Source organism: Chrysochloris asiatica, unplaced genomic scaffold (assembly GCF_000296735.1).
Source record: "Chrysochloris asiatica unplaced genomic scaffold, ChrAsi1.0 scaffold00007, whole genome shotgun sequence".
In the NCBI taxonomy this organism is placed as follows: domain Eukaryota; kingdom Metazoa; phylum Chordata; class Mammalia; order Afrosoricida; family Chrysochloridae; genus Chrysochloris; species Chrysochloris asiatica.
In genome coordinates, this window is record NW_006408525.1 from 21,914,428 (window position 1) to 21,926,049 (window position 11,622).

Consider the following 11,622-nt stretch of genomic DNA (forward strand, 5'->3'; position numbering starts at 1 on the left):
ACAAAAAATACTGTAAGAAATTTGAAACTGGGGAGTTTTCATTTAAACAAGTAACACTAGGTTTAAGAAATCTGATTTCTTCCCAACATTAGTTTAAGTGCAAATTGACTTCTGAGGGGAGAACACCCAATGACAAAGACGCCTAGATATCTATGCCAGAGGAATTCAACATCATATAGTAAGCTTTTCCCATTTGCGTGAGGACAAGAGATAAATGGTCTTCGGGGTAGAATATTCAAAAACAACCAGTGAAGACAGGAGCCTGAACAAGACACTAACTACAAATACTGTTCAGCCAAGCTTGGCCTCACCCTCACCTTTCCCAACATCTGATTTCTGACACCATACTGAAAGATCAAGAGTGGCAAGGTGAAGGGTGAGGAAAGAGCTGGATAGTACTGAAGCACTTTGGGGAGGGAAAAAGTACCCTATTAATAATTATACCATGATAAAAATAATAATTATACCACGATAACAGGCATAAACTGGCATTTTCCAAATCAACCAGTACCCCTGGTAACCCTAAGAATACCTGGGGTCTTGTTCAAGACTTTGCCCCACCTCACTGTGACCTTAGGCAAGCCACTTACCCTCATTGGGGTCTTGTGAGCTGAACAATCTTTGGAGGGTCTTTCAAATTTATGGGCCCAATTTCCCAATAACCCCCAGGCCCCATCAAGTTACATACCTTAGTCATGTCAACAGTATCAGGTACAACGAACATTCCTGGAGGCGGCTCCTTATAAATGGACATGATATCCCTGTATAACACCAAAGAGGAGGTGGGGAAGGGAATGAGGGAGGGAAGACAAAAAGGGAATCCCTTGAGCAGGGCAGTTGTTATCACCTCAAAGAAGCCAGGGTTCGAGAAACTGGTGCTTGGTACCACAAATGTTTGCACTCTTTTGTTGGCCGAGAAATCTCAGCTGAGTACTTGTCAGGCAGGCAGAGAGCAAATTATTATCAAAGGGGCATTGTTTTCTCAGGAGAAGGGCCAAGAGATGAGGAAAAAAATCAGATATCCCAAATAGCATCAGATGTCACCCTGGAAAAGCCACATCCCATTTACTCTCATTTCCTCCCCCACAAGGCGATTCATTCATTCCCCACCTCCAATATTCCCAGGTTACTATGGAGAATGCTAAATGAAGATTTTTTAGTAACTAAAAAGACTATCAACTCCACTAAAACACCAATTCCATTCCCACCAAGTGAACCCATGTTGGGATGCAAATGAGGTAGGAAGAACTAATACTGTAATGGTCTTTTTCTTGCCCAATGAACTAATAGGGTAGCAGTCTCTCCTGGTTGGGAAGAGGGGACCCTCTGAAATTGATGAGAACCTCACCTCTGCAATAACAACTACTAGAGATTTAAGCATCTATGTCATGACACAGAGTAGTAACAGCACTCTGCTGCTCACGGAAGACTGGCAGCCATCAAGGAGAGAATGCTGTGGCAGCCGACTTGGAAACTCTATGGGGCATTTCTGCTCTGTCCTATAGGGCTAGGAGCCAGAATCAGCCAGACGGTAGTGGGCTTGGTTTTTGGTTAAGTCGAGTTCAAGGAGTGTTTTGTTCTGTTGTACACTTGGCTGCTATGAGTGGGGACAAGATTCAACTGCACCTAACAACAAAGTCATGTCTTACAAATGGAATGGAGCAGAAGATCAAACGGGTGTATGTACATTCTAGGTGCAAAAAGACTAGGGACTTATATGGATGGCTAGGGGCATAAAAAGTGCACAATAGAGCAGAGAAAGGAAATACTGGCTAAATTTAATGGTGTATCGGGAGACTGAAATGGCTAGGGTGCACAGGAGTTGAGGAGTTCTGAGTTTCTTGAGAAACAGGCGTCCTGTGTCAGGAGATACACCAGGTACTTAACACACATTGTACTGTCTCATTTTTATTACAACCTTGAAAGGTAGATAGGGATTCAAAAGGTGGGGTGTTTGAGAATACCTCAATGAGGATACTTAGGATATGGGCATGGGAAGGAGAAAGACTGTGGTTCAGGATTAAGAGCAGCTAAAAAGTCTCAGCCTTTTCCTATGTGATAAGGTATTATTAAATGATATGATCTAAACTCAGTCATCCCAGAAATAAGCACAGAAAGGACATAGGCCTTTGTTCCTGTATTTCAACTGGGTATATTTGCTTGAGTTAAAAAAAAACAGACGATGCAAAGAAAAGAAATACAAGAAAGAAGGTCCTTGAGTGGGATATTACAAGCCAAAGTAAGACTGAGGGAAAGGAGCCTCGAGTTCCCAGGTGTGAATGGACAAATTTGGGGTCCTGTAAAGGGGGTTCCTGGGATGATTGCAGGTATAGGAGATCTGGGCACAGGAAGGGGCTGTGGGAGACAGGTGAAGGAGAGGCCAATAAAAGAAACGCGGATTCGGGGTCTGAGGTCTGGCGGAAGCGGTCTGTGTATATGGTTACTAATGGGGCTGGTAGAAACCGGGGGAACCGATGGGTGGGGCCTCCCGGCAGCATCCAGCAAAGATGGGACGAGGAAGGAGGGAGAGGGGCGGCGCGGAGGGCGGGAGGGGGTGTTACTGTAGCGCGAAAGGGTCGGATTTCGGGCGGGAGGCACGGGGATATGGGGGAGGGTGTCCGGAACGGAGACGGAGGGCTCATGGGAGGTTGCCCAGGGGCGGGGTCGAGTTTGGGTAAGAGAGGGGGGGGGTTTGGTGCTTGTGGGGAAGGGGGCTAGGAAGGAGGCGGGTCAAGGGTCCCGGCACTCCGAGACGGCAAGATCTGGGCCTTGGGACCAGGCTGCCGTGAGGAAAGCGCGCGGCAGCATGGAAGGAGCGAGAGTAGTAGTGGGAAAGGGTGGGGGGCGGGGAAGGTCGAACCCCTGAGCTCGGGGCTGGGGGAGGAAAAACCCCGGCTCACCGCTTGATCCGGAGTAGACACTGCGGCGCGGTTCGCTCGCCGTCCCAATCGGAGCTGAGCGTGGGGTCCCAGTGGCTAAGCAGCGCGGCCCCATGGGCAGCGGCCGAGGGCGGGAGCCCAGGCAGCGGAGCCAGGCCGCTCCCCGGTCCCCCGACCCCGCCCGCTGCCGCCGCCGCCGCCCACACATCCGGCAGGAAAGGCGACCCGAACCCGCCGCTGCTACCGCTAACGCCAACAACACCAGCAACGCCGCTTGCCCCGGGGCCCGCCGCCCCAGCACCCGCCGTCGCCGCCTCCTCAGTCGGACTCTCCGCCATCGCTGCTTCGCTTCCGGGACTGCACGACAGCACGTCCGCCGACCAGAGCGGCCGCTACTCCCTCCAGCTACAGCACCACCGAGAGCCGGGCCAGAGTGTCCCCACCCTCCGTTTCCACAGACTGGGCTGCGCTGGTGGCGCTAGCTCCGCCCACCCCGCCCCAACCAGCGAGAGGCTCGCTGCAAGAGCGTCCACCCACGGTCCTCCACAGTGGGTGGGGCTAAGAACTATCGGGCTGAGCGTGGGTTCTGGGTCCGCCTTGGTCCCGCGCTTTGCGGTAGTAGGTTCTGAGGGGTGTCAGGGCGTGGAGGTGCAGTTGAGAGCCCAATTACGTGGACTAGTTTATTTTCTAGTGTTGAGAGGAAGCGAGAGCCCCACTCCACCTCTTAAAGAGAATGTTCTTTAGACATGCCCGTGGGGTAGAATTGGGGGCCCAGCTTCCTTTCAAGGAGATTGAGGATGAAGTGACTCAGGTGACTTTCAATCCGAAAGACTCCGTGATTTATCCTTTCTCCCTGCACCCTCTCCCACCAGAGGCTGGTTGCCATGCCTCCCTCCTGCAACAGGACCTAGAAGAAGGAGGAATCAGAAAGAACAGCCACTTCATTTTAAAGTTTATTCAACACACACATATTTATTGAGGGCCTACTAAACGCCAGGCACTGTAGCTAGGCGTTGCCATGGGAATAATGAAACAGACCCAGAGAGACAGGAAGAAAAACAGACCTCCTGACTCAGCTTGGTTGCTTCTTCCCACAAACCCTGAGTATACAGGAATCAAGGGGGTGTGAGTGTAAATCCTGGGAGGATTCCTCAGGACTTTCCTGGGATTTGTAAAGTGTAAAATAAAGCTATGGACTAAAAATAACTCCCTTTTCTTCCCAGCAAGAATATAGGTTTATAATCTTATCCAAAAACCCTTCGGGTCAGATGTTTTTCAGAATTTAGCACCCTCAGCAGGGCTTGGGGTAGCACCCAGGAACCACAATGGTATTTCTGCAGCCATGCACACACTAACTTGAATACCTTTATGAATATTCATGCTAAATTGAATGTATAGTTTCACTTTAGATCGCACTTTGCCAACAAATTTGTTTTTTTAAAGTCCAGTTTCAGAGCTTTGTGGATTTCCAATAAGAGACTGTAGATTTGAATAATAATGGTCAACATTTATTGAGGGCTATGAAGTAAGTACTATTATTAGTCCATTCTGACAGATGGAAAAACGGGCTAACAGTTCAGTCACTTATGCAGGGTCATACTGCAAGTGACAGAATTGGAACTGTAAGCCACATTCTGTCTGAATCTACAGAACAAGTGTGTTACATCTTACTTGGAACTCCCACACTCTACAGTATTGCTGATGTGAAGTGTCTAATTGGTTCCAACTCATATTGTGGACCTTGTACTAACAGTTTAATACTTTTTGCTTCCTGCTCTCCCCCCCCACACACACACATACACATAAATACAGTTTAAACCCTCAGCACTCTGAGTTATGTTACCTATGAATCCAGCAGACTTTTGGTGTGGTGCTGGATAAGTACTGGACAGTGAACCACAAGGTCGTCAGTTCAAACCCACCAGCTGCTCCTCTGAAACCCTACACAAGGTCATATGAGTTGGAATCTACTCAATGGCACATAACAACAGTGAATCCAACATAGGACCTAACACAGTTTTAGCATTTAACATGAAGCAAAGTAAATACAGTATTTTACACGGATTTCATGTTTTATTGATATAGTGTTTGACACTCTATAATAAAGATATCAGAATATCTCTGAAAGGTTATATGAGACTGGAATAGGGGTAGCCTCTGGAATGACTGGTTGCCAGAAGATGGGCTGCTGAGTATTGTAGTGTGGTGCTGTAGGGTAAGTGCAGGGTCACAGGTTGGTTTGAACCACAACATCAGCATTTCAAACTTACCAGTGGCTCCTCAAAAACCCTATGAGTCAAAACCAACTCGACAGCATGGCATTTAACAAAAAGCAACCTTTCAAACATGCTATGCATCTAATACCAAATCAAACTATATATTTTATTCATTTGTAAAGGATCCCAGAATTCTGCTTGGATATTTTTTATACAGTAAGGTGATCAAAGGACAACTTGTCAGTGAACTCACACAAAGACAAACACTACTCCATAGCTCAACCATGGCTGTTGACTGTAGAAGCCAAAAAGATGGACTAAAAGAGGATGTGGATTCCTCAGTATGTTGCCTTAATTTTGGGCCATTGTTTCCAAGTGCAAGGTCTGATAGTGATGGGGTAATGGATAGAAAATACTTTATATTCAGAAATCAAAGGCTCAAGACCCTAATTTGCACTCCACTCTTAGTCTCTTTGAGCCTATTTCTGCACCCATAGAATGGTGATGATTTCTACCTCTCTGGATTTTTCTGAGGATGAACTGTGACACTTCCAAAAGTGTTTTTTAAAATGGCAAGTACCATGCAAATAATTGGCACCTCTCTTGCCTATGTACTTTCTTCTCTCTTTGTTCATGATTATTTTCTCTACTTGGAATGCTCTTTCCCTCTACTGAACCCTGTAGTGGGTAGTGTAGTGGGTTACAGGCTGTTAACAGCAAGGTCACCAGTTGGAATATACCAGTCACTTTGAGGAAGAAAGATGAGGCTTTCTGCTCCTGCATAGATTTCGTCGGAAACCCTATACAGGTCACTATGAATTGGAACCAACATAACTACCACCACTACCACCTACTCTACCAAGGAAAAGCCTCAGTTTATTGATCTCTCTGAGTCTGTGTCCCTCATCTATAAAATTTGGAAAATAATAGCAGCTATTAAGTAAAGGTAATATGATGATGAATGTGTATAATATCAGGCCAGGGTAAATGTTTTAACTCTTATAAACTCAATTATTTAAAGCATTCAATCTTATTATTCTTATTCATCCTTCAAAACTGACTGGAATATGACTTTCTTTGCCAAGCTTTAATACTTCCAGACATATTATTATGAATAATTAGTCATTTTTAATGGCTCCCTTTTATTTGCTTGACTATCTATACATTTATTATGGCCCATGCCATCTTTATTTTAGTTGTTTGATTACTCATCTGTCTGACCACTAGATATAACCTCCTCTAAGGTAGTAAGTGGAGCTCCTGGTGCAGCACTGTGGATTAATGGGCTAGACTGCAAGGGTGGCTTGAACTGCAAGGTCAACATTTCGAGCTCATCAGCTTGATGGTCTTCCTCTTTTTACTAATCCTCCAGCAAGCATAATGCCCTTCTCCAGGGACTGGTTCTTTTTGATAACATGTCCAAAGTACATGAGATAAAGTCTCACCACCCTCACTTCCAAGGCGCATTCTGGCTGCACTTCTTCCAAGACAGAAACCCTGTACAGGGTCACTATGGGTCGGAACCGACTCAACAATAACCTCTCAGATGGACCTTATTTTTAATCCCCCCTCCAAAGGGTTAAGTCAAGCTCGCCCAAAGAATCTACATTCCAGGGATTGAAAAACCTGAGGAAGGCAGCTTCTTAAAACAGGACCTTTTCAATACCAACACCTCCAGGAGGCCTGCAAGCTAAAAGGAAAGGCAAGAGAGGCCAGCTGAATATCCTGAACGGACGCTACTTAGTCCAGAGCTCCAGGACTTTCTCAAGGCACACCCAGCTGCTTCTCCCTGGCAGCTTGGCCAAAGGGTAAGAATGTGTCTTCTGGAGTCCTCCCATGCCCTTTGGGGAAGGAGGAGAGCTAAGCAGCCTTCCTGCAGGACCTAAATCCAAACTTCCCTCCTCCCCTATTAACAGGACTGCCCTGCCTTGAGGAGGTCCCTTGGTGCAACCAAGTTTGGTAGCACCTTGCTCATGGCAATTAGGCATGTGCCTTTCCCCAAGGACAAGAATTGGCATGTGTCCTAGAGTCCAGGTTACCACTGTGCCTTCTAAATAAGTAAACACATAAATAAAAAAAATTTTTAAGTATAAATATATATACACCATGGAAATTCTTCTCCCTGTCCACTTCCTCAGAGTCCCATGTTCACTGTTCTATTCTCACTTCCCTTCTAGTGTTGTGTTTTTTGTCTTAGGTTCAATGTCAGAGATAAATGAAACTTAAGAGTTCCCAGTCAAGGTCATAAATCCTGGGTGAAAAGGAGAAATCAGAACTTGGACTGGGTGTTTGAAACTTCTAAGCAAAAGTATTTAATAATTTAATAATACATGTATTGGGGTATGTTATCTCATTACATCACAGATCCACGCACATACATGAGGGAACTTCAAAAAGGTTGTGGGAAATGGAATTAAAAGATAATGGAATTGAAAAATAGTATATTGGGCAAATCTGCTGTGAAAGACTTCTTTAAAGTGTTCAATAGCAAATATGTCACTTTGAGAACTAAAGTGTACCTGACCCAAGCCATGGTATTGTCAATCACTTCATATGCATGAGAAAGCTCAACAATGAATAAGAAAGACCAAAGAATTTAAGCCTTTGAATCATGGTGTTGGTAAAGAATTTCAAATATACCACGGACTGCCAGAATGAACAGATCTGTCTTGGAAGAAGTGCAGCCAGAATGCGCCTTGGAAGTGAGGGTGGTGAGACTTTATCTCATGTACTTTGGACATGTTATCAAAAAGAACCAGTCCCTGGAGAAGGGCATTATGCTTGCTGGAGGATTAGTGAAAAGAGGAAGACCATCAATGAGCCGGATTGCACAGTAGCTACAACAAAGGGCTCAAACACAGGAACTATTGTGAGGATGGCGCAGGACTGGGCAGTGTTTCCTTCTGTTGTACATGTGGTCACCGAGTGGAACCAACTCAATGGCACCTAACAACAACTACATTTAAGTGTGGTGGTTCGTATGACAAGCACTGTACTGTGAACCACAAGGTTGGCAGTTCAAACCCACCAGCTACTCCGTAGGTGAAAGATGAGGCTTTCTGCTTCCACAAATTTTTACAGCTTCAGAAACTGTATACAGAGTTGTTATGAGTCAGAACAGACTCGATGGCACTTAACAACGTATATAGAATTGTGGGTTGTTATTGTTAAGTACTGTCGAGTCGGTTCTGACCCATAGCGACCCTGTATTGGGTTTCTGAGGAGCAGCTGGTGAGCTTGAACTGCCATGATCTTTGCCTGGTGCTGGGCGGTAGTTTTATATGGGGGCGGGGAACAGTTCTGAATTGTGTTTTGGTCACTGTCACTCACCGAGTTGGAATAGACTTGATGGCAATAGATTTGATTGTGGTTTATACCTCTGAAAATATAATGAAAGCTATGAAGTCTCTCCTAAGAAAAATGCATCTCTGTATGCACTGAGAAATATTGTGCACTAAAGCAAAATAGCCCCACTCATGGGCTTGTTCATAGTCTCAAAAAACCCTCCAGGTATAAACTTATGATTCTAACTAGCCTGGTTAGGGGTGGCAGAGCATGGCCCCCTTGCTAGAACTTTAATGGCTCCACCAACCACATTCTCAGTGCTGCTTGTCTGAGATTTTAAGTCTCAACAATCGCAAAGGTGCCTGGAGCCTGCAATGAAGGAAAATTCTTATGGTTGCTTGGGAAAAAACAGTTTACTGGAGCTTTACAGGAAGAAGGCAATCACCTTCCCTTGGGGGCTGCTCCTCGATTACCACTAGAGGGTAGTGACCCAGCTAGGATGCCAGCCAGACATCCCAAAGGGTTATGAAGTTCCATTTACGTAACAACATTACCAGTTAATCCACTGGTCCCTTGATAATTCCTCAGCTGCCAGTTCAGTCTCAGTCCCATTCCTTCTCTGTGGCCCTGAAATTCCTGGGCTCTACTTTAGGTTCTAAGGAGCTCTGGTAGCATAGTAGTTAGAAATCAGGCTGCTAACCTCAGGGTCAGCAGTTCGAAACTACCATCTGTTCTGCGGGAGAAAGATGAGGCTTTCTTGCTCCCGTAAAGATTTACAGCCCCAGAAACCCTGTACGGGGTCGCTACAAGTCGGAACTGACTCCACAGCACATAACAACTTTAGGTTCTATCACTGGCATATATGGCAACCTTGAGGGGGTTCCTCAGGTTTAGACACTGAGAGGACAGCAGATTATGGTAGACTGGTGCTTCTCAACCAAGGGTGAGTCTGTCATCCAGCTAGGGAACATTTGGCAGCATCAGATTCTTAGCCACTGGGGGCAAGAGCAAGGTGAAAGAGGGGTTGCTATGGGCAGCTCATGGGGAGAGGCCAGGGATGATGCTAAACTACCTACAGTACAGTTACCCACAACAATGTATTATCTGGTCCAACCATGTCAAGTTTGAGAAACTGTTGCAGAAAGACCTAGATTGTTGAATAGATGTCAGACAACTGGAGAATTATTGCTTTGCTCGAGTAAGCCACTGACTGCAAACTTTAGATGTTCCCCAGTGATAAGAACACAGGTTTCAGTTTTGCTAAGTAGCTCTGTAACCTTAGGCAGGATGTCTCTTCTCTGAACCTCCCTCAAGGAGAATGCCCCTAAGATAGACGTGCTCAAACTTTAATATTACAAATAATGCTAGCCTCTTTGCTTTTCCTCTTGGAATTCCTATCGCAAATAACATCTGTACCCACATAACATATGGCATTGCTTCCACTTACATGGACGTTTCCAGTTCCCTGAGGACAAAGACCTTACATTTCTTTGCCTTCCTCACAGCCCCCTTAGTAGTCAAAACACCTGCATACGGGTCTTTTAATTGCACACAGACGGAATCCATCCTAACTGGACATTCTTTGGTATATTTAAACCCTCTTTGTTAGAAGGTGTTCTTAACATGAATTAAGAATGTTCTTGGTTTCACTTATTTCATAGACGTTTTGCATTAAGTTGTGAGGTTAAGACTTTCATAAAACGACACTGTTGAGTTGGTTCCGATTCATAGCAACCCTGTATAGTTTCCCAAGAGTAGCTGGTGAGTTTGAACTGCCGACCTTGTAGTTCAAAGGGACCTTATGGTCAAGTGCTCAACCTATAGCACCATACCAGGATTCCACGGCACCACACTAGGACACCAATAAATGATTGTTAAGTGCTGCTGTCGGTTCCAACTCAGTGACCTTGTACAGGGTTTCCCAGGAGCAGCTGGTGAGCTTGAGCCACCAACCCTGCAGTTCAAACCGACTTTGCAGTCCAGCACATTAACCTACAGTGCTCCACCAGGATTCCTATAAATGTTGTTGTTGTTAAGTACCCTGGAGTCAGTTCTGACTCATAGTGACCCTGCACCAGGTTTCCAAGGCTGTAACTCTTTATGGGAGCAGTAAGCCTCATCTTTCTCCTGTGGAGCAGCTGGTAGTTTCAAACTGTCGACCTTGAGGTTAGCAGCCCAATTCGCAACCGCTACACTACCAGAGCTCCTTTTATAAATGATTACTCCTTCTAAAACCTCCAACTCACAGACAGACCATGTCTTCCAACTTGGAAGCATTCTCTGTCCATGGATTGGGGCTCAGAGAAGCAGCAGTTAACATATCAGCTCAGCATTATCTTCCCTGGTGATGCAGTAAATTAAGTGTTAGGTGGCTAACTGCAAGGAAGGTTGTTCCAATCCATGTCACAGGAAAAAGATGAGGCAGCCTGCTTCCATCAGAATTACAGCCCCAGAAACCCTTGACTTGTGAGACCACAAGAAAGATGCTACATGAAGTTTTCTAGGCAATTCATTACTGGCTCACCTCAGAAAACATCCTTTTTTGTATTTGGAAAAGCAAAGATCATACATTCTCCAAGAACAGGGACTATATATATTATCTGCTTTAATTAACAACATCTAATAAGCACTCTAAGAAAGGCTGATTGATAATGAAAATATAACAAGTGGGGTCAATCCAAGCAGCTGAAGACCTAGTTCCACCTCAAACTTGCTGTGCACCTTCTTTGGAACCAAGTTTCCCTATCTGTTGTGCCACCTTAATTGTGGGACCAAAATGAAAATCGATGGGACAACACAGCCGTTAAAGGTTTAGTCTGGCCAGAGGGAGAATACCCAATTTTGCCACTGAAAAGCTCTGTGACCTTGGACAAGTTATTTTGCTTCCCCAAGCCTTGGATCTGTCTTCTATAAACAGGTTTCATTGGTGTACTTACAATTTATAGGGTTGTAGAGCTATCAAATGTAAAACACTTGGTACAGAGCTTGGTGCAGATTAAGCTTCCTAGAAACGTTAGAAATTAAATCTGAGGGGGAAGCCTGAGTTAGCATTCATTATAGGAATACTGGGACAAACCCATGCTCCTCTTCGAAGGAGAGTGTTCTTACAGCCAAGCGGGTTACTGCTCAGTCCCAAGGAATTTCTAATTACCTCAGGCTGATCCAATTCCCTCTTCCCTTCTTTTCATCAAGCCCCCACCCCTCACCACCAAGGGCAAAGGACAGAGGCGCAGGCATGTGGA

General features: G+C 45.4%; 1 protein-coding gene across 1 annotated transcript in view; it reads right to left on the bottom strand.

Annotated features, from left to right (window-relative positions):
• UBE2Z (ubiquitin-conjugating enzyme E2Z) overlaps positions 1–3,337 on the bottom strand; it is a 19,857-nt gene extending 16,520 nt beyond the window's left edge. Inside the window, exons 1-2 of the mRNA XM_006832496.1 lie at positions 2,901–3,337; positions 689–761 (exon numbers count right to left, since the gene is read on the bottom strand). Of these exons, the coding sequence (XP_006832559.1) occupies positions 689–761; positions 2,901–3,217 (390 nt within the window). The 5' untranslated portion in view covers positions 3,218–3,337. The remainder of the gene's footprint in view (positions 1–688; positions 762–2,900) is intronic.
• Positions 3,338–11,622: the final 8,285 nt, after the last annotated feature.